This window comes from Argopecten irradians, chromosome 4 (genome assembly GCF_041381155.1).
Source record: "Argopecten irradians isolate NY chromosome 4, Ai_NY, whole genome shotgun sequence".
NCBI classification, from domain to species: domain Eukaryota; kingdom Metazoa; phylum Mollusca; class Bivalvia; order Pectinida; family Pectinidae; genus Argopecten; species Argopecten irradians.
This window is the reverse complement of record NC_091137.1, coordinates 50,460,650-50,485,571: the sequence shown is the minus strand read 5'-3', so window position 1 is coordinate 50,485,571 and position 24,922 is coordinate 50,460,650. Positions and strand designations below refer to the sequence as shown.

Sequence of the window (24,922 nt, the reverse complement as noted above, 5' to 3'; positions counted from 1 at the left end):
CTTCCCCTAGATCGGCGATCTTGCTATAGACATGAACATTTTCCCTGACCTTCCCCTAGATCGGCGATCTTGCTATAGACGTGAACATTTTCCCTGACCTTCCCCTAGATCGGCGATCTTGCTATAGACGTAAACATTTTCCCTGACCTTCCCTTAGATCGGCGATCTTGCTATAGACATGAACATTTTCCCTGACCTTCCCTTAGATCGGCGATCTTGCTATAGACGTAAACATTTTTCCTGACCTTCCCCTAGATCGGCGATCTTGCTATAGACGTAAACATTTTCCCTGACCTTCCCCTAGATCGGCGATCTTGCTATAGACGTAAACATTTTCCTGACCTTCCCCTAGATCGGCGATCTTGCTATAGACATGAACATTTTCCCTGACCTCCCCTAGATCGGCGATCTTGCTATAGACGTGAACATTTTCCCTGACCTTCCCCTAGATCGGCGATCTTGCTATAGACATGAACATTTTCCTGACTTCCCTGACCTATAGCGTGAACATTTCCTACCTTCCCCTAGATCGGCGATCTTGCTATAGACATAACACATTTTCCCTGACCTTCCCCTAGATCGGCGATCTTGCTATAGACATGAACATTTTCCTGACCTTCCCCTAGATCGGCGATCTTGCTATAGACGTGAACATTTTCCCTGACCTTCCCCTAGATCGGCGATCTTGCTATAGACATGAACATTTTCCCTGACCTTCCCCTAGATATACGATCTTGCTATAGACATGAACATTTTCCCTGACCTTCCCCTAGATCGGCGATCTTGCTATAGACGTGAACATTTTCCCTGACCTTCCCCTAGATCGGCGATCTTGCTATAGACGTAAACATTTTCCCTGACCTTCCCTTAGATCGGCGATCTTGCTATAGACATGAACATTTTCCCTGACCTTCCCCTAGATATACGATCTTGCTATAGACATGAACATTTTCCCTGACCTTCCCCTAGATCGGCGATCTTGCTATAGACATGAACATTTTCCCTGACCTTCCCCTAGATCGGCGATCTTGCTATAGACGTAAACATTTTCCCTGACCTTCCCCTAGATCGGCGATCTTGCTATAGACATGAACATTTTCCCTGACCTTCCCCTAGATCGGCGATCTTGCTATAGACATGAACATTTTCCCTGACCTTCCCCTAGATCGGCGATCTTGCTATAGACATGAACATTTTCCCTGACCTTCCCCTAGATCGGCGATCTTGCTATAGACGTAAACATTTTCCCTGACCTTCCCTTAGATCGGCGATCTTGCTATAGACGTGAACATTTTCCCTGACCTCCCCTAGATCGGCGATCTTGCTATAGACATGAACATTTTCCCTGACCTTCCCCTAGATCGGCGATCTTGCTATAGACGTGAACATTTTCCCTGACCTTCCCCTAGATCTATACGATCTTGCTATAGACATGAACATTTTCCCTGACCTTCCCCTAGATCGGCGATCTTGCTATAGACGTGAACATTTTCCCTGACCTTCCCTTAGATCGGCGATCTTGCTATAGACATGAACATTTTCCCTGACCTTCCCCTAGATCGGCGATCTTGCTATAGACATGAACATTTTCCCTGACCTTCCCCTAGATATACGATCTTGCAATAGACATGAACATTTTCCCTGACCTTCCCCTAGATCGGCGATCTTGCTATAGACATGAACATTTTCCCTGACCTTCCCCTAGATCGGCGATCTTGCTATAGACGTGAACATTTTCCCCTGACCTTCCCTAGATCGGCGATCTTGCTATAGACATGAACATTTTCCCTGACCTCCCCTAGATATACGATCTTGCTATAGACATGAACATTTTCCCTGACCTCCCCTAGATATACGATCTTGCTATAGACATGAACATTTTCCCTGACCTTCCCCTAGATCGGCGATCTTGCTATAGACATGAACATTTTCCCTGACCTTCCCCTAGATCGGCGATCTTGCTATAGACATGAACATTTTCCCTGACCTTCCCCTAGATCGGCGATCTTGCTATAGACGTGAACATTTCCCCTGACCTTCCCCTAGATACGATCTTGCTATAGACATGAACATTTTCCCTGACCTTCCCCTAGATATACGATCTTGCTATAGACATGAACATTTTCCCTGACCTTCCCCTAGATCGGCGATCTTGCTATAGACATGAACATTTTCCCTGACCTTCCCCTAGATCGGCGATCTTGCTATAGACATGAACATTTTCCCTGACCTTCCCCTAGATCGGCGATCTTGCTATAGACATGAACATTTTCCCTGACCTTCCCCTAGATCGGCGATCTTGCTATAGACGTGAACATTTTCCCCTGACCTTCCCCTAGATCGGCGATCTTGCTATAGACATGAACATTTTCCCTGACCTTCCCCTAGATCGGCGATCTTGCTATAGACATGAACATTTTCCCTGACCTTCCCCTAGATCGGCGATCTTGCTATAGACATGAACATTTTCCCTGACCTTCCCCTAGATATACGATCTTGCTATAGACATGAACATTTTCCCTGACCTTCCCCTAGATCGGCGATCTTGCTATAGACATGAACATTTTCCCTGACCTTCCCCTAGATCGGCGATCTTGCTATAGACATGAACATTTTCCCTGACCTTCCCTTAGATCGGCGATCTTGCTATAGACGTGAACATTTTCCCTGACCTTCCCCTAGATCGGCGATCTTGCTATAGACGTGAACATTTTCCCTGACCTTCCCCTAGATATACGATCTTGCTATAGACATGAACATTTTCCCTGACCTTCCCCTAGATCGGACGATCTCTTGCTATAGACGTGAACATTTTCCCTGACCTTCCCTAGATCGGCGATCTTGCTATAGACTAAACATTTCCCTGACCTCCCTAGATCGATCTTGCTATAGACTTGAACATTTTCCCTGACCTTCCCCTAGATATACGATCTTGCTATAGACATGAACATTTTCCCTGACCTTCCCCTAGATATACGATCTTGCTATAGACATGAACATTTTCCCTGACCTTCCCCTAGATCGGCGATCTTGCTATAGACGTGAACATTTTCCCTGACCTTCCCCTAGATCGGCGATCTTCGATCTTGCTATAGACGTGAACATTTCCCCTGACCTTCCCCTAGATCGGCGATCTTGCTATAGACATGAACATTTTCCCTGACCTTCCCCTAGATATACGATCTTGCTATAGACATGAACATTTTCCCTGACCTTCCCCTAGATCGGCGATCTTGCTATAGACATGAACATTTTCCCTGACCTTCCCCTAGATTACGACTATAGACTGACCTTCCCCTAGATCGGCGATCTTGCTATAGACATGAAACATTTTCCCTGACCTTCCCCTAGATATACGGCGATCTTGCTATAGACGTGAACATTTTCCCTGACCTTCCCCTAGATCGGCGATCTTGCTATAGGACATGAACATTTTCCCTGACCTTCCCCTAGATCGGCGATCTTGCTATAGACATGAACATTTTCCCTGACCTTCCCCTAGATCGGCGATCTTGCTATAGACATGAACATTTTCCCTGACCTTCCCCTAGATCGGCGATCTTGCTATAGACATGAACATTTTCCCTGACCTTCCCCTAGATATACGATCTTGCTATAGACATGAACATTTTCCCTGACCTTCCCCTAGATATACGATCTTGCTATAGACGTGAACATTTTCCCTGACCTTCCCCTAGATCGGCGATCTTGCTATAGACATGAACATTTTCCCTGACCTTCCCCTAGATCGGCGATCTTGCTATAGACGTGAACATTTTCCCTGACCTTCCCCTAGATCGGCGATCTTGCTATAGACGTGAACATTTTCCCTGACCTTCCCCTAGATCGGCGATCTTGCTATAGACGTGAACATTTTCCCTGACCTTCCCCTAGATCGGCGATCTTGCTATAGACGTGAAACATTTTCCCTGACCTTCCCCTAGATCGGCGATCTTGCTATAGACATAACATTTTCCCTGACCTTCCCCTAGATATACGATCTTGCTATAGACATGAACATTTTCCCTGACCTTCCCCTAGATCGGCGATCTTGCTATAGACATGAACATTTTCCCTGACCTTCCCCTAGATATACGATCTTGCTATAGACATGAACATTTTCCCTGACCTTCCCCTAGATCGGCGATCTTGCTATAGACATGAACATTTTCCCTGACCTTCCCCTAGATCGGCGATCTTGCTATAGACATGAACATTTTCCCTGACCTTCCCCTAGATATACGATCTTGCTATAGACATGAACATTTTCCCTGACCTTCCCCTAGATCGGCGATCTTGCTATAGACATGAACATTTTCCCTGACCTTCCCCTAGATCGGCGATCTTGCTATAGACATGAACATTTTCCCTGACCTTCCCCTAGATCGGCGATCTTGCTATAGACATGAACATTTTCCCTGACCTTCCCCTAGATCGGCGATCTTGCTATAGACGTGAACATTTCCCCTGACCTTCCCCTAGATCGGCGATCTTGCTATAGACATGAACATTTTCCCTGACCTTCCCCTAGATCGGCGATCTTGCTATAGACGTGAACATTTTCCCTGACCTTCCCCTAGATCGGCGATCTTGCTATAGACATGAACATTTTCCCTGACCTTCCCCTAGATCGGCGATCTTGCTATAGACATGAACATTTTCCCTGACCTTCCCCTAGATCGGCGATCTTGCTATAGACATGAACATTTTCCCTGACCTTCCCCTAGATCGGCGATCTTGCTATAGACATGAACATTTTCCCTGACCTTCCCCTAGATCGGCGATCTTGCTATAGACGTAAACATTTTCCCTGACCTTCCCCTAGATCGGCGATCTTGCTATAGACATGAACATTTTCCCTGACCTTCCCCTAGATCGGCGATCTTGCTATAGACGTGAACATTTTCCCTGACCTTCCCCTAGATCGGCGATCTTGCTATAGACGTAAACATTTTCCCTGACCTTCCCCTAGATCGGCGATCTTGCTATAGACGTGAACATTTTCCCTGACCTTCCCCTAGATCGGCGATCTTGCTATAGACGTGAACATTTTCCCTGACCTTCCCCTAGATCGGCGATCTTGCTATAGACGTGAACATTTTCCCTGACCTTCCCCTAGATCGGCGATCTTGCTATAGACGTGAACATTTTCCCTGACCTTCCCCTAGATCGGCGATCTTGCTATAACTGACATTCTCCCTGACGATAGACATTTCCCTGACCTTCCCCTAGATCGGCGATCTTGCTATAGACATGAACATTTCCCCTGACCTTCCCCTAGATCGGCGATCTTGCTATAGACATGAACATTTTCCCTGACCTTCCCCTAGATCGGCGATCTTGCTATAGACATGAACATTTTCCCTGACCTTCCCCTAGATCGGCGATCTTGCTATAGACATGAACATTTTCCCTGACCTTCCCCTAGATATACGATCTTGCTATAGACATGAACATTTTCCCTGACCTCCCCTAGATATACGATCTTGCTATAGACGTGAACATTTTCCCTGACCTTCCCCTAGATCGGCGATCTTGCTATAGACATGAACATTTTCCCTGACCTTCCCCTAGATATACGATCTTGCTATAGACATGAACATCTTCCCTCCATTACTGTACTCACTGATGGCAGCTGTGATATCCATACACAAAATTATTTTGCAATCCTATTTTCCAAATATTTTTTTGAATGGTCGACATCAAGAGAACACAAAATCATTATGTTCAATTGACACTGATGTGGAAAAAGTGGTTTTAACGAGATTTTGATTACATGATTAGAATGACGGTTGTTTGAAACTGGGTATAAAGAATACCAGCGGATATGTTTAGTTAACAAACATTAGCGAGTAAGATATCTAAGCTGTAAATCATTGCCTTATCTTTCAGTATGTGTCGCGTATTATATATAATATTTGTGTAAACCCGTGATAGCATGGAGAAAGAGGCACCCCCCCCCCCGAAAAGTAGCCACTTTGATTTCAAGTGTATGTTTCAGTGAATATACTTTTACGCCATGTTGGTGATTATTGGTGATTATGAGAGGAGAAATTATTATTTAAACGTCGACTTTAGTTAGGTCTACTCATTTAAAAAACTACTCATTTTCAATTTGGGACGAATTATGATGTTATATCGCCAGAATCAACACCAGAACCCTAATGGTGTACAGCAGAGTAAGACTGCATCCCTAACCCGTTATCCTGGTGTCATGGCAGACATTGACAGTGTTACAAAAAGCACCAAACGCTATGACAAAAGTGACTCTGAATGCCAACAATATCAGCTGTTGTCTGACTTAGATACCGGTCGGTACAAGTATTGATTTTTATAAACAAACAAACTTTTATACACAACATGTAAAAGGTCGTTGTCTAAACACGTCATATGGCGGTTATAAATTGTAAAAAGATCGTTGTGTTTGGTGATAGTAAGGCAGCATATCAAACATTAGTACGTTCTCTTTGAAGAACAAATAAGTTGCGACAATTATCTAATCTTGACTAAACAGCGGGGATAAGACTACCGCCTAACGGTGGCCATTTAAAGGTTTCTCTTGGTGACAGCAGGAGCAATGGCCACGACGCCGGCCGGCGTTCCTGGCCTAGTCCATAGGCGGATCTGGTATATACATAAACATGGATAATAGGTTCATGTAAATGACTGTAATCAATGCTGAGTCGTCACCATATTGACTTAAGGACAGCTCTTGTACTCGACCAAGTTCTGTCAATACACATTTCTAGACCTACATACGGTATACTAGAAATAGCGTGTTGATGTGACGGTGCGATTAGCCAGCTTCCTGTAATACAGAAGCGAGATAAAAGTCACTCCTGGCATGGCCTGGTTGTACAGGAGACGAACCTTCAGTGAATAGAAACAAATTTGAACAAAGTACTTATCTATAGACGGTCATTCATAACTCGTTGGGTTATGAAGATATTAGAATTTCCCCGCCAACGAGATTGTCTCTGTTGGTCATTGACGGCAAAAAGATAAGAAAACACATTCAAACATAACGAACACTTGATTTAAAGGTATGTTAGGAACAAAAGGCTCTACAATAACGAACGTTTTGTTAGCTTAAACACGTAACCCAAACATTGACCAGATACGTGGATCATCCACAGGTGGGTGTAACAAACAAAGGGTCAAGCATGTGGAACAATCACACGGAACACACCAGAGACAAACATGCACACACTGTGACGGGCGATATTTACCGTCGGCGCTGCCATGGCCGATATCGCTTGCAGCCACACTAGCTTGGACACTAGATTCACTTGTTTCTAAAACAAAATAGATGCCAAAGACTAAAAAACGTCATAACTAGGCATGACTTGTTTCAGAGCAGGTCGGCATGTTATGGTAGAACAATCGGAAATACATCCACAATTAGCCATCACTAAGAAAAGGCGTCATGACAATGGTACAGAAATGTTTCGAGGAAGCAACAACGCATCCTTAAACTGGCTAGTAAAATTTGTTTCTTTAGTGTGATAAAAGTTACAATCAAAAGTTTTCATACGAATATACCAATAGTAACGATGGAATTAAGGTAAAAAGATCAATACTAGTCTACATCAAAGGGTCACCAAGGGTCAGAGTTCAATACTAGGCTACATCAAAAGGTCACAAGGGTCAGAGTTCAATACTAATCTACATTAAAGGGTCACCAAGGGTAAGAGTTCAATACTAGTCTACATCAAAGGGTCACCAAGGGTCAGAGTTCAATACTAGTTTACATCAAAGGGTCACCAAAGGTCAGAGTTCAATACTAGTTTACATCAAAAGGCCACCAGAGATCAAAGTCCACAGGTCATAGAAAGATTGGTAAATGGGATCAAAACTGTTTAATGAAACCTGCAAAGGGGAGGAAGGGTTCCCGTTTGTTAAGCGTCCATTTGGTAAAAGAGGAATTGGATGGTTGAAGTATAGTTGTCAAGAAGAAAGCGGAATGGATAATGAATGTTTAGCAGGAAGGAAGTGTAAAAAAAGACTTGAAGGATTACTCATTATTCCAGTACCAGTAGGACAAACAGTAAATATCGGGGTCACACTAGTTTACCCTTTCTACACGAGGTACTGGCATCTACTGTCGATTGCCGACTGTCTTCCTCAGTCGGTTCTACAATAGATATAGTCATTCCATATGCTGAGTGGTAAAATCACGTAATGAAAAACAATCATGATTCATAATTCAGAGTTACAAAGTTAATGGTATTGTAGCATAACAGACTTCCATTTTCTAGACTAGAGAGTCATTGAGGATCTGACAACATCCCATTAGGAATGACCTTTATACTATCTGTACTTCAGCTCAAACACATTTTCTCCATTTGACTTCATCAACTGGAAAGGTAGATATGCATATAGCTATATGATGTTCCACAAAGGAAATGACAACATAAACGGAATGATTCTATCAGCTTTGCGAACTATTTCGTCTCAATCGGTTTGGTTTGTTTGAAAGGTGAGAACGTGACCCCTATTGGGATGTTGTCAGATTCTCTAAGGAGTGATGATAAGGATATGTATATTGATCTGCCTTACCTCGGCCTCTCGGCTGTACCCGTCGCTTATGGAGTATCCTGAGGGTGTCCGAAGATAGTTTCAATACCCGGATTCTCTTTAGAACCGCGTTTTTCTCCTCGATACTAGTGATCCTATCCTTTATTGACTTCACTTCAATTTCTATTCCAAGAAGGGAATTCTTCATGTCGTCTTCTTCGTGACGAACTGTGACGGCCTCGACCTTCAACTCGTAAGTGCGGTCCGACACCTGCTTTAGCTCGCGCTCTAACCGCACCTGTTGTCGTTCACTGACGCTCTTCCACTCACGTACTCTATCTAGGTTTTCCTCTGTCCGGTCCAATCGCAGCCCGAGCTCCTCCTTATCTCTATGCGACCGCGGCGTCTTGTCCCCGAGGCTTGTGTTTAACTGGGTTATCTCCTCCTGTTTCTGCCGCTGCTGCTGGTCTAGCTTCTCGATCTTGTTTGTCACAGTCTCCAGACTTGCTTTTAGTTTCTTCTTTTCCTTTTTATAAGTGAGATGTTGCCGGTGTAAGTATGCGAAAGTCTTGTGTTTGCGTTCCAAGCTGCGCTCAGCGTCCCTGTGTTTAGCGTTCAGACGGAGAATATCTTCCTCCAGGTTTTCCTTGTATGAGTTATTGAAGAAAATTTCCTGAAGCAATCTATCAGGGTAGGTGGCGTCCTCAGCCACCCACTGCTTCACAGTGTGAGATACCTCCACCACGGCCACACAAACCTCCTCCATCAGGCTCCCGTGCACACTGCCCTCACTTATAAACTTGTCAAATGGAGTTTTAAGCTCTCCATAAGTCAAAATATTAGTATTGATCTGATCGATCTTGACATCTATGTCCGATTTGTAGCCCTTCAAAGCCTCCTCGTAATCAAACACAGGCCGGATGTCAAGGCTACCCATTTCCTCTATAAAACTTTTGCAGTATTTCTGGAGATGCTCACGGGTACATTTCACCAACTTTTCTCGTATTCCAGGAATGTTTGTTTCAAACGATTTAGCTCTATCGCAGATATACAATAGATTTTTGTAACTTTCCGACTCTCTCATTTCTGGCCGTATCTCTCTAAACTTTAATTTGTCTGAAAGTTCTTTCCATGTTTTAAAATCTGATGCATCCATTTCCCAAGATCGGAGAAGTTCCGAAAGGCACTTATCACACTCTGCATATTCCACTGCCTTCCGGTCTAAATACTTCCGGGCGAATTTCCGTATCTGTAGACATACGTCATTCACCTTTGTGATAATGGCTTTGTACTCCGCCTCGCGGGTGGGAGGAGGGTGCTCACGCCTCCGGACTTTCTTCTCCGGCACGTGGGCGGGAGGATTTGGCATATCTTCCCAAGTCACGCGCGGCATCTTGATGAATGTTGACACTAGCTATCACGTACGTGGTCACCTCACCATCATATAGACACTCCACATTTCATCCTGAAACAGAAGGAATTAGTAAATTACTATAGTGTTGTGGTACTCAGATCCACCTCTCAACACGTATGTTATAGTCCATACTCTCGTTATTTTGGCATCGAAAGCTATTTGTTTTCTTCAAAATCTTTATACCATCCGATAGTATTAGGCCTATATCGTCCAATAGTATTAGGCCTATACATCCAATAGTATTAGGCCTATATCATCCAATAGTATTAGGTCTATATCATCCAATAGTATTAGGCCTATATCATCCAATAGTATTAGGCCTATATCATCCAATAGTATTAGGCCTATATCATCCAATAGTATTAGGCCTATATCATCCAATAGTATTAGGCCTATATCTTCCAATAGTATTAGGCCTATATATATATACCATCCAATAGTATTAGGCCTATATCATCCAATAGTATTAGGCCTATATCATCCAATAGTATTAGGCCTATACCATCCAATAGTATTAGGCCTATATCATCAAATAGTATTAGGCCTAAATATACCATCCAATAGTATTAGGCCTATACCATCCAATAGTATTAGGCCTATACCATCCAATAGTATTAGGCCTATATCATCCAATAGTATTAGGCCTATATCATCCAATATATTAGCCTATCCATCCAATAGTATTAGGCCTAAATATACCATCCAATAGTATTAGGCCTATACCATCCAATAGTATTAGGCCTATACCATCCAATAGTATTAGGCCTATACCATCCAATAGTATTAGGCCTATATCATCCAATAGTATTAGGCCTATACCATCCAATAGTATTAGGCCTATATCATCCAATAGTATTAGGCCTATACCATCCAATAGTATTAGGCCTATATCATCCAATAGTATTAGGCCTATACCATCCAATAGTATTAGGCCTATATCATCCAATAGTATTAGGCCTATATCATCCAATAGTATTAGGCCTATATCATCCAATAGTATTAGGCCTATACCATCCAATAGTATTAGGCCTAAATATACCATCCAATAGTATTAGGCCTATACCATCCAATAGTATTAGGCCTATATCATCCAATAGTATTAGGCCTATATCATCCAATAGTATTAGGCCTATATCATCCAATAGTATTAGGCCTATATCATCCAATAGTATTAGGCCTATCATCCAATAGTATTAGGCCTATATCATCCAATAGTATACCATCCATAGTATTAGGCCTATATCATCCAATAGTATTAGGCCTATACCATCCAATAGTATTAGGCCTATATATCATCCAATAGTATTAGGCCTATACCATCTCAATAGTATTAGGCCTATACCATCCAATAGTATTAGGCCTATACCATCCAATAGTATTAGGCCTATACCATCCAATAGTATTAGGCCTATATAATAGTATTAGGCCTATACCATCCAATAGTATTAGGCCTATACCATCCAATAGTATTAGGCCTATATCATCCAATAGTATTAGGCCTATACCATCCAATAGTATTAGGCCTATACCATCCAATAGTATTAGGCCTATACCATCCAATAGTATTAGGCCTATATCATCCAATAGTATTAGGCCTATATCATCCAATAGTATTAGGCCTATACCATCCAAATAGTATTAGGCCTATACCATCCAATAGTATTAGGCCTATATCATCCAATAGTATTAGGCCTATATCATCCAATAGTATTAGGCCTATATCATCCAATAGTATTAGGCCTATATACCATCCAATAGTATTAGGCCTATACCATCCAATAGTATTAGGCCTATACCATCCAATAGTATTAGGCCTAAATATACCATCCAATAGTATTAGGCCTATATCATCCAATAGTATTAGGCCTATATCATCCAATAGTATTAGGCCTATATCATCCAATAGTATTAGGCCTACATGATCCATCAATAGTATTAGGCCTATACCATCCAATAGTATTAGGCCTATATCATCCAATAGTATTAGGCCTAAATATACCATCCAATAGTATTAGGCCTATACCATCCAATAGTGTTAGGCCTATATCGCCACCTGTACGCGTGTCGCATTATGAAGTAAGCCAATCGACAGCAATACTGGCGTAGAAATAAGTTTGTTTTCAAATAATTTCTACAAACAAATGTCTTTTTACAATGCAAATCCTTGTTGTCCGGTTTCGGGAAGAGCAGCTTTTGGAATACGGTAATAATTTTTAAATAGTAGCCAGATATGCAATGTACATTGTGTAATATGCACATTTGTCAATGTTGTAACCATGACTACTTATTTATACGCGTTTATACGGTGTGAGTCGTATTGTATTAAAACTGATACATAGACATATGACGAACACTCGTGGTTAATGAGATAATATTGTTTCCATTGTCTACAACATTTTAAACAGGCTTTTTATTTACTAGCATCAATTACAGCACGATCGATGTTTAGTGTCACAAACGACAATAAGGTTTTAGAAGTTCATCAATGGGTATAGAGGTTGAAATACAATGCTTATTGAAGGTTTAATATTTAATAACATTACTAACATTGTCATTGATACAAATATAATGGATTACACGGGGATCGTGATAGGCACGTTTTATCTGGAGTCTCCGATAACATAATGATATATATACAGCTTATATCATAATCAACTTTATTTTAAAAAATAAATACCTACTGTATATACCATCAACATAAATACTCACTGTATATATCATCCACACAAAATACTCACTGTATATATCATCCACATAAATACTCACTGTATATACTATCAACATAAATACCCACACAAATACCCACTATATATAACATCCATACAAATACCCACTATATATAACATCCACACAAATACCAACTTTATATAATATCCACACAAATACCAACTATATATAACATTCACACAAATACCCACTATATATAACATCCACACAAATACCCACTATATATAACATTCACACAAATACCCACTATATATAACATCCAAACAAATACCCACTACATATAACATCCACATAAATTTCCACTATATTTAACATCCACATAATTACCCACTATATACATAACATTCACATAAATATCTATTATATAAAACATCCACATAAAACCCACTATATAAAACATCCACATAAATACTCACTATATCTAACATCCACATAAATACCCACTATATATAACATCCACATAAATACTCACTATATATAACATCCACATAAAAACTACCCACTATATATAACATCCACAAAAATACCCACTATATATAACATCCACATAATATACCCACTATATATAACATCCACAAAAATACCCACTATATATAACATCCACATAAATACTCACTATATATAACATCCACATAAATACCCACTATATATAACATCCACATAAATACCCATATATAAAACATCCACATAAATACTCACTATATATAACATCCACATAAATACCCACTATATATAACATCCACATAAATACTCACTATATATAACATCCACATAAATACCCACTATATATAACATCCACTAAATACCCACTATATATAACATCCACAAAAACAATATTAACCATCCACATAAATACCCACTATATAACATCCACAAAATACCCACATAAACAACATACCCCACTATATATATAACATCCACAAAAATACCCACTATATATAACATCCACAAAAATACCCACTATATATAACATCCACAAAAATACCCACTATATATAACATCCACATAAATACTCACTATATATAACATCCACATAAATACTCACTATATATAACATCCACATACCACTAATATAACATCCACTATATATAACATCCACATAAATACCCACTATATATAACATCCACATAAATACCCACTATATATAACATCCACATAAATACCCACTATATATAACATCCACATAAATACCCACTATATATAACATCCACATAAATACTCACTATATATAACATCCACATAAATACCCACTATATATAACATCCACATATAACATCCACATAAATACCCACTATATAAAACATCCACATAAATACTCACTATATATAACATCCACATAAATACCCACTATATATAACATCCACATAAATACCCACTATATACAACATCCACAAAAATACCCACTATATATAACATACCACTATAACACAAAAATACCCACTATATATAAACATCCACATAAATATCTATATATACACCAATATATATATACATCCACATAAATACCCACTATATATAACATCCACATGAATACTCACTATATATAACATCCACATAAATACCCACTATATATAGCATCCAAAAAAATACTCACTATATATAACATCCACATAAATACTCACTATATATAACATCCACATAAATACCCACTATATACAACATCCACAAAAAATACCCACTATATATAACATCCACATGAATACTCACTATATATATAACATCCACATAAATACCCACTATACACAACATCCACATAAATACCCACTATATATAACATCCACATAAATACCCACTATATAAAAACATCCACATAAATACTCACTATATCTAACATCCACATAAATACCCACTATATATAACATCCACATAAATACTCACTATATATAACATCCACAAAAATACCCACTATATATAACATCCACAAAAATACCCACTATATATAACATCCACATAAATACCCACTATATACAACATCCACATAAATACCCACTATATATAACATCCACATAAATACCCACTATATATAACATCCACAAAAATACCCACTATATATAACATCCACAAAAATACCCACTATATATAACATCCACATAAATACCCACTATATATAACATCCACATAAATACCCACTATATATAACATCCACATAAATACTCACTATATATAACATCCACATAAATACCCACTATATATATATAACATCCACATAAATACTCACTATATATAACATCCACATAAATACCCACTATATATAACATCCACAAAAATACCCACTATATATAACATCCACATAAATACCCACTATATATACAGTTGTTACATCCACATAAATACCCACTATATATAACATCCACATAAATACCCACTATATATAACATCCACATAAATACCCACTATATATAACATCCACATAAATACTCACTATATATAACATCCACATAAATACCTACTATATATAACATCCACATAAATACCCACTATATAATACAGTTGTTAGATCCACATAAATACCCACTATATAAAACATCCACATAAATACTCACTATATATAACATCCACATAAATACCTACTATATATTACATCCACATAAATACCCACTATATAATACAGTTGTTAGATCCACATAAATACCCACAATATATACATTTGGGACATCCACATAAATACCCACTATATATAACATCCACATAAATACCCACTATATATAACATCCACATAAATACTCACTATATATAACATCCACATAAATACCCACTATATATAACATCCACATAAATACCCACTATATATAACATCCACATAAATACCCACTATATATAACATCCACATAAATACCCACTATATATAACATCCACATAAATACCCACTATATATAACATCCACATAAATACCCACTATATATAACATCCACATAAATACTCACTATATATAACATCCACATAAATACTCACTATATATAACATCCACATAAATACCCACTATATATAACATCCACATAAATACTCACTATATATAACATCCACATAAATACCCACTATATATAACATCCACATAAATACCCACTATATATAACATCCACATAAATACCCACTATATATAACATCCACATAAATACCCACTATATATAACATCCACATAAATACCCACTATATATAACATCCACATAAATACCCACTATATATAACATCCACATAAATACCCACTATATATAACATCCACATAAATACCCACTATATATAACATCCACATAAATACCCACTATATATAACATCCACATAAATACCCACTATATATAACATCCACATAAATACCCACTATATATAACATCCACATAAATACCCACTATATATAACATCCACATAAATACCCACTATATATAACATCCACATAAATACTCACTATATATACAGTTGTTAGATCAACATAAATACCCACTATAAATTGTAACCGCTGAATTTCCCGGCACACCGCTCTCCTCCTCGATGATACTAGATGGAGTCACACCCAGTCCTTCGTCAAATCGGGCACAAATATCGACACTAAAGCCTCGCTTTACCCAAAGTAGCGTTCACTTTATAACGATTTCAATAAAATATCCGGTGCCGATGAGCCGGTCTGGGATACACCCGTGGCTTGGGAAACTTTGAGAGAGCGACTACTGTCCGGCAATGATAGCGAGACACCGCTATTGACATATAATGTGTATTGGCTTGTGTATTGGGGCCTAAATAGCGCAGATTAGTGAAACTGAATGAAAAGACGTATGTTTACGGGTTTGCTGATTCCGAGGGCCGATTCTACCTGAGCAAACGTATATATCAAATATGGACTCTTTAAATACACCCACTATATATGTATATGGCAAATCTTATCTGGGCCCCTAGTAACTTACGAGCTGTGAGTCAAGTATGCTGATCGATCTAAGGTTACGGGTATTGACTAAAACTTTAAGAGTAGAGACATTTCTACCCGGGCTGTTAATAGCCAAGGACGTGCCAGGGTGTCTGGTCGGATGATATCTGGAATTCCTGTAGAAAAACAACCGACCTGCGGTCAACGCAAATCACCTATCAAAAATGTTGAAACAGAAAATATTTCTTATCATTGTATCTTTCACTTACTAAATTTGCCGCATATATAAGTCAAGGACCTTTCCCGATCGTTATGATGAATAGTCTTACTGATATCATTAATTAGTAATTATAAGAATTAAGCAAGTCTGAAATGTGAGAACTTTGGAGATTGCTTGCCGCTAAACGTCCTCAGGAACACGAAGACCTAGTGTCAATAGACGTTATGTGGACGGTGTTGATGTTAGGACTTGAGAACAGCATTACTAAACGCGTTAATGCAAATCTCTTTATAATACATTATCATATAAACAACATTGACCTGTTTTCTCGTGGTTAATCCGGGGGACCACGACCAGCTTATTCTAAATATGGCACTTCCATGGGTAAATATTATCATTTATAGTTTGAACAGATTTAATATTAGTATTGATGCCCTCCTATTAGCTAAGAAATCTCACAGCATCCTCGATAGTCCAGGGTTAATTACTGTCATATATCCACAACAATGATAGTAACCCCTACAATATCAAGGGTGATCTGACAGCTATCGCGGTTGTTTATTTTGATTTAGATACATGTACATGTGCCCGCTTTTTTACCCTGAAAAATGTTGGAGTGGCAGTAGAAAATCCTGTCTGTAGCTAGTACATTACGTATACCTCAAGTGATTGAACTAGCGAGCAGGCGGGGTATAGCACCGAAATGTGAAAAGAAATTCGGTCTATTACAGCTGCTGTCTGCACATTTATTTGGACATAGTTTCGTTTTTACATTTCTATAAAAAAATATGTGTATATACATGTATTAAATTTTAGGTTCGGCAAAAAAATGCATATTTGCGTTAACTCCATCTTGATACCTATTAATATTAATGTACGTACTGAACATAGAAGACCTAGAATTCGTTTCATGTTCTATAAACAGGTGTCATGTGTCCTATGTGACTTTTGTGTTGTATTGTGTCGAGTTGCCCAAGTAAAACGTGACTGTTACGTACATTATAGGACTCCCTCTAAGCCCAAAACGAAATATACCGTTTAATATATCTATCGACATTGAACAGATCAATTTATTGAAACGAAATCCCGACTGGCATGTTTTCATGTGTAATAACCCAAAAAGTTGGGCCTATTTATTGGTGCTTGTCGATCAATCACTGCTACGGTTTATCTTCTTAATGTGTTTATATCGCTTCTATACCCAAGGTGCGAAATTAAAAGGTGTTTAAAAACTTGCTCTTTTCTATTTGACTTTTTGAAATCAATATACACGCACGCATTTATCAAACATTTCACCATTGAAGTTTCATTATTTGAAAAGGGAAAACGAAACTTTTAAATCGGCATTGCTGGATTGTGATATTATCACTTTCTGCAAAGGCCATCCCTCACCTGTCGGGATATAGGAGGGTACGCTAGGGCCATATCTCATCTGTCGGGGTATAGGAGGGTACGTGAGGGCCATCTCTCACCTGTCGGGTATTGGAGGGTACGTAATGGCCATCTCTCACCTGTCAGAGTACAGAAGGGTACGTGAGGGCCATTTCTCACCTGTCGGGAAATAGAGGGTACGTGAGGGCCATCTCTCATCTGTCGGGATATAGGAGGTTACGTGAGGGTCATCTCTCACCTGTCGTGGTAGAGGAGGGTACATGAGGGTCATCTCTCATCTGTCGGGGTATAGGGGGGTACATGAGGGTCATATCTCATCTGTCGGGGTATAGGGGGGTACATGAGTGTCATCTCTGACCTGTCGGGGTATAGGAGGGTACGTGAGGGTCATCTCTCACCTGTCGGGGTAAAGGAGGATATGTGAGGGTCATCTCTCATCTGTCGGAGTACAGGAGGGTACGTGAGGGCCATCTCTCACCTGTCGGGGTATAGGACGGTACGTGAGGGTCATCTCTCATCTGTCGGAGTACAGGAGGGTACGTGAGGGTCATCTCTCACCTGTCGGGGTATAGGAGGGTACGTGAGTGTCATCTCTCACCTGTCGGGGTATAGGAGGGTATTGTGAGGGTCATCTCTCATCTGTCGGAGTACAGGAGGGTACGTAAGGGCCATCTCTCACCTGTCGGGGTATAGAGGGTACGTGAGGGTCATCTCTCATCTGTCGGGATATAGGAGGGTACGTGAGTGTCATCTCTCACCTGTTGGGGTATAGGAGGGTACGTGAGTGTCATCTCTCACCTGTCGGGGTATAGGAGGGTACGTAAGGGCCATTCCCCATCTGACGGGGTATAGAGGGTACGTAAGGGCCATCTCTCATCTGTCGGGAACTAGGAGGGTAGGTGAGGGTCATCCCTCACCTGTCGTGGTAGAGGAGGGTACATGAGGGTCATCTCTCATCTGTCGGGGTATAGGGGGGTACATGAGGGTCATCTCTCATCTGTCGGGGTATAGGGGGGTACATGAGGGTCATCTCTCATCTGTCGGGGTATAGGGGGGTACATGAGGGTCATCTCTCATCTGTCGGGAACTAGGAGGGTACGTGAGGGTCATCCCTCACCTGTCGGGGTATAGGAGGGTTTGCGAGGGCTATTTTCACCTGTCGGGGTATAGGATATGTAATTACACTGTAATCTATGCTGTCTAAATTAAGTAGACATATGTGGGTTTTTTTTAAAAGAGCTTGTAAAAATAAGCAGATCTTCTAACAAATTCGATTGAAATGTTAGAAGAGGGATATCACACACATACCTAAAACAGTCAAGTATATGTATCGAGCACAGACTATATACAATTCTCTTTGCCTTTAAAATAATTATTCGTGTGATAGACGTATCTGTGATGAGTTTACTGTAGATATTGTATACTTACCAAGTCCAGTTTACTTACCAAGTCCAGTTTACTGTAGATATTGTATACTTACCAAGTCCAGTTTACTGTAGATATTGTATACTTACCAAGTCCAGTTTACTGTAGATATTGTATACTTACCAAGTCCAGTTTACTGTAGATATTGTATACTTACCAAGTCCAGTTTACTGTAGATATTGTATTGTTAACTACCAAGTCCAGTTACTGTAGTATTTATTATACTTACCAAGTCCAGTTTACTGTAGATATTGTATATACTTACCAAGTCCAGTTTACTGTAGATATTTTTGTTACTTACCAAGTCCAGTTTACTGTAGATATTGTATACTTACCAAGTCCAGTTTACTGTAGATATTGTATACTTACCAAGTCCAGTTTACTGTAGATATTGTATACTTACCAAGTCCAGTTTACTGTAGATATTGTATACTTACCAAGTCCAGTTTACTGTAGATATTATATACTTAGATATTGTCCAGTTTGAGTTTACTGTAGATATTGTATACTTACCAAGTCCAGTTTACTGTAGATATTGTATACTTACCAAGTCCAGTTTACTGTAGATATTGTATACTTACCAAGTCCAGTTTACTGTAGATATTGTATACTTACCAAGTCCAGTTTACTGTAGATATTGTATACTTACCAAGTCCAGTTTACTGTAGATATTGTATACTTACCAAGTCCAGTTTCTATATCCATGTTACCGTAAAACAGGAAGGATCGAACTAGTGTAACCAGCTGTTCATTGTTTGTCTTCATATAGCGTTCTCGGTCTTTTGGAAAGCGTCATTAATTGTTGTGTAAAAAAATATACACAATATGTAGGTAAAGAAAGCCCAGGAACGTGTGCGGAGATGTGGGAACGACTTGTACCTCTATATCAACTAGTACACTCGTGTAAGGCCATCTTTAATACTTGAATATTTCAAGCGTGCAAATATTTTCATAATAAATATCTTTTCATAATTAACAAAAGGAACAGATGAAATGTCTTGTCAAACAATGAATACCCCATGGATTGGTAGACCTTTACAAACGATTCTTCAAAGTTTGTCTCGGTTGGCTGGAGCAGTTTTTGTGTAAATGAAATGTAAGTTAAATCAACTATCGGGACCGCTCAAATCGCGAGGTAGAAGAATTTGAAATCGATGGATTCTTTATCAAACGATGACTTTTGAATACAATTAGTGTATGCCTTTTTGCTGATGAAAATATTACTACACCTTATTTGCATATTTCGGTAAATACACGTTATTGTCATGTATGTATTTCTAGTCACTTATTGTCAGTAATAATCTACATGTCGGTAATTAGTATTACATACGTCATGTGAGTGTTTGAATGTCAAGTCTCTTATAAGCGTTTGTATGACTATGATTGGTTGTCTAATAAACATGTGAAGTTAACATGGAGTCGTTGGTTCATGACATGGTGTCATAATCGGATTTAATCGACGCCTAGATATTGCCATCAAGGTTGAAAATAGCTGCGAATCGTCCTTAAAACCGACTTTATCATGGCTATGTTTAGTTTGGCTGGCGAAGTCCCAAAGATGGACTGGAGTGCCGAAGATTTGGAGGCAGAATGGAAAGCTTTCAAACAGCACGTGGACTTTATGTTCACAGGCCCCTTGAAAGGAAAATCTGAAGTCGAAAATGCAGTTACCTAATGATATGGGTTGGCGAGAAGGGAAGAAACATCTATACTACATGGAACATGACAGAAGAAGAGGTAAAAAAAGCTTAACTCTTATTTTACAAACTTCGAAGCTTATATAAAACCAAGGTCGAACATTATCTACAATAGATACAGATTCCAAACCAGAATGCAAGGCATTGATGAGACTTTTGAGCAGTTTGTAACAGACTTACAAATCAGAGTGAAAGATTGCCAATATAACGAGCTCCGAGAAGAAATGGTCAGAGACAGAATTGTAATAGGGATAAGAAACCCCAAAATCCGTGAGAAACTAATAGGCATAGGATCGGAATTGACTTTGGCAAAAGCTCTAGATGTTGGTAGAACATACCAAGTGTCACACAGTCAGGCAAAAACTATGTCTAGTAGTAGTAGCTCAACTACAGAAGTAAATGCGGTACGTAGACAGAACTTTGGTAACAAGCAGAAAAAGAACAATGTATCACATACTCGGACCTCGGGCAAAAATACACCATCAACTAGTAATGAATCCAAATGTTCCAGATGTGGATATGTTATGGAATCAACGCCGCACAAATGCCCAGCGAAAGGAAAAAACTGCAATAAATGCAAAGGGAGAGATCACTTCTCCAGTATGTGCAGAACTAAAATGAAAAAAGTACACACCGTCGAGGAAGCCGCCGCCTATTACAACACAGACAGTGAATCATCAGCCGATGAGTTCTTTGTAGGACACATTGAAATCAACAATGTAACATCGGAAGAGTGGTCAGAAAATATGGAAGTTTGTGGAGAAAAAATCAAATTCCAGTTGGATACAGGTGCACAATGCAACATCATACCATACAACTTTATTGAGAAAATATCAAAAACCTGTGATGTGAAACAATTCCAGTCCACACTGAAGTCGTATTCCGGACATCGTATAAAGTTTGAAGGTAAGATAGCATTACCATGCACTGTTAGTGATAGAACTTATAAGAAGACATTTGAAGTTGTGAGGGGTAATGTCAGACCAATATTGGGAGCTCAATCATGCTCAGACATGGGCTTGGTACACAGGAATGTGAATGAGATTTCACAAACATCAATTCCAGAAGACATAATGAAGGAATATGGAGATATATTCCAAGGTTTAGGATGCATGCCAGGTACTCATACTATTAAGACTGATAGTACCATAACGCCAGTTGTCGACGCACCACGGAAGGTTCCGTACGCCTTAAAGGACAGAGTGAAAAAGGAACTCGACCGTATGGAGCAAGAAGGTGTTATCGTAAAACAGGAAGAACCGACTCGATGGGTAAACTCAATGGTTACAGTAGTGAAACCTAATGGGAAGATTCGGATTCGCATAGATCCAAAGAACTTGAACAATGCAATTATGAGAGAACACTTTCCCATGAAAACTGTTGAAGATGTAATAGCCAACATGCCACATGCAAAAGTATTCACAAAACTGGACGCAACATCAGGCTTTTGGCAGTTAAAACTTGATGAAGAAAGTACTAAATTATGCACATTCAACAGCCCATTTGGAAGGTACAGCTTTCAAAGATTGCCATTTGGAATAAAATCGGCACCTGAAGTATACCAAAGAGCGATTTCTGAAATGGTAGAAGACCTGGAAGGTTGTGATGCGATCGTTGACGATTTGCTGATATGGGGAGAAAACATACAGCAGCATGATGCACGATTAAAGAAAGTTCTTGACCGAGTACGAGAGTACAACTTGAAACTGAGCGCAGACAAATGTAAATTTCGTCAAAACGAGCTAAGCTATGTTGGACACAAGTTAACTGACGAAGGTGTCAAACCTGATGACGAAAAAGTACGCGCCGTAAAAGAAATGAAAACACCAGAAAACCGAAAAGAACTACAAACATTCCTAGGGTTTGTAACTTACCTGGGTAAATTCCTGCCTAACTTGTCGGAGGAGAGTTCACCACTTCGGAAACTACACGTCAAAGACACAGAGTGGGTTTAGGAAAAAAGATCAGGAGAATAGTTTTCAGGGACTAAAACGCCTTGTGACAGAAGCACCAGTTCTCAGACACTACGACCCAAGTAAAGAGCTCACACTTACAGTTGATGCTAGCTCTACAGGCCTTGGTGCAGCGTTAATCCAAGATGGGCAGTCAATTGCCTATTCCTCGCGTGCTTTGACTGAAACTCAACAAAGATATGCCCAAATTGAAAAGGAAACACTGGCTATAGTATTTGGATGCACAAAGTATCACCAATTTATATTTGGTCGAGAAGTGACAATCGAATCCGCTACAGGCGATATTCAGAAAATCACTACACCGTGCTCCACCGAGATTACAGAGACTTTTGTTGACATTACAAAAATATACACTGAATGTTGTGTACAAGCCAGTCTCTTATAAGCGTTTGTACATGTGAAGTTAACATGGAGTCGTTGGTTCATGACAGTTACCTTATCCCTGGCGTATTTCTATTGGCTAAAAACGAATATGGTTGTGGTAGGAACAGTGTTGAATTTATTCCACACTAGTAAGTTATTTTTTAAAGGTTACAAAAGTCATTCGCAAAAGCTCGTGTCTTTTGTAACTTTTAAAAATTAACCCACTCGTGTGGAATAAATTCAATATTCAACAACCACTCATTGTGTAACCTCTATTTATATGCTATCCGTAAAATACAACATATAGTACAATGAATGTTATTTAAAGTCGCATATTTCATACCATAAGCTCTTGTGAGCTATTATCGCAACAAACAAAAATATACATGCGTTGTAAATAACAGACAAAAGTTGTATATGTATTGTTACATATATATGTATTCTTTAGTTACATAATGTACAAAGTCTGTTTTCTAAAAGTACTTAAGGTTGAGAATACCGACCTGTTTCTATATCAGCTTTTAATTACCACTTCGAAATTTAGCTAACACCTGTCTTTGTCTAAAATCCATGATATTGGAATCATATGCTTCGGTATAATTACTGGTTTTATACAATCGGTGTGTTCTAACTTTATTACCATTTATACAATTTTTGTCATTAAATAACTCTTTTTTTCCAGTTATCATTATCGGTATTAGTGAAATGATGTTTAACTAATTTTTACACATAGTCTACGGACACTCTAGTGAACGTAACTAATTTTTACACATAGTCTACGGACACTCTAGTGAACGTAACTAATTTTTACACATAGTCTACGGACACTCTAGTGAACGTAACTAATTTTTACACATAGTCTACGGACACTCTAGTGAACGTAACTAATTTTTACACATAGTCTACGGACACTCTAGTGAACGTAACTAATTTTTACACATAGTCTACGGACACTCTAGTGAACGTAACTAATTTTTACACATAGTCTACGGACACTCTAGTGAACGTAACTAATTTTTACACATAGTCTACGGACACTTAGTAAACGTAACTAATTTTTACACATAGTCTACGGACACTCTAGTAAACGTAACTAATTTTTACACATAGTCTACGGACACTCTAGTGAACGTAACTAATTTTTACACATAGTCTACGGACACTCTAGTGAACGTAACTAATTTTTACACATAGTCTACGGACACTCTAGTGAACGTAACTAATTTTTACACATAGTCTACGGACACTCTAGTGAACGTAACTAATTTTTACACATAGTCTACGGACACTCTAGTGAACGTAACTAATTTTTACACATAGTCTACGGACACTCTAGTGAAC

The 24,922-nt window shown here is 39.1% G+C and overlaps 1 protein-coding gene across 3 annotated transcripts; it reads right to left on the bottom strand.

Moving 5' to 3' along the window:
* Positions 1-7,008: 7,008 nt before the first annotated feature.
* LOC138321959 (myosin-13-like) lies at positions 7,009-23,811 on the bottom strand. Of its 3 annotated transcripts, none has more exons than XM_069266009.1 (3): positions 23,300-23,811; positions 8,560-9,982; positions 7,009-7,295 (listed from the first exon to the last, which is right to left on the bottom strand). In XM_069266009.1, the coding sequence occupies exons 2-3, from the start codon at positions 9,908-9,910 to the stop codon at positions 7,090-7,092; spliced, it is 1,557 nt and encodes a 518-aa protein (XP_069122110.1). In that variant the 5' UTR covers positions 9,911-9,982; positions 23,300-23,811; the 3' UTR covers positions 7,009-7,089. The 3 variants fall into 3 exon arrangements, with proteins under 3 accessions (XP_069122110.1, XP_069122109.1, XP_069122108.1); XM_069266008.1 differs by lacking the exon at positions 23,300-23,811 and adding an exon at positions 20,232-20,442; XM_069266007.1 differs by lacking the exon at positions 23,300-23,811 and adding an exon at positions 16,095-16,511 and having other exon boundaries at positions 7,010-7,295.
* Positions 23,812-24,922: the final 1,111 nt, after the last annotated feature.

Bases quoted from the DNA above. Each gene is read 5' to 3' on its own strand.
- LOC138321959 (XM_069266009.1), bottom strand. From the start codon at position 9,910: ATGCCGCGCGTGACTTGGGAAGATATGCCAAATCCTCCCGCCCACGTG. The intron at 7,296-8,559 runs GTAAGGCAGATC...ATTTTGTTTTAG, and splicing joins GGTACAGCCGAGAGGCCGAG to AAACAAGTGAATCTAGTGTC.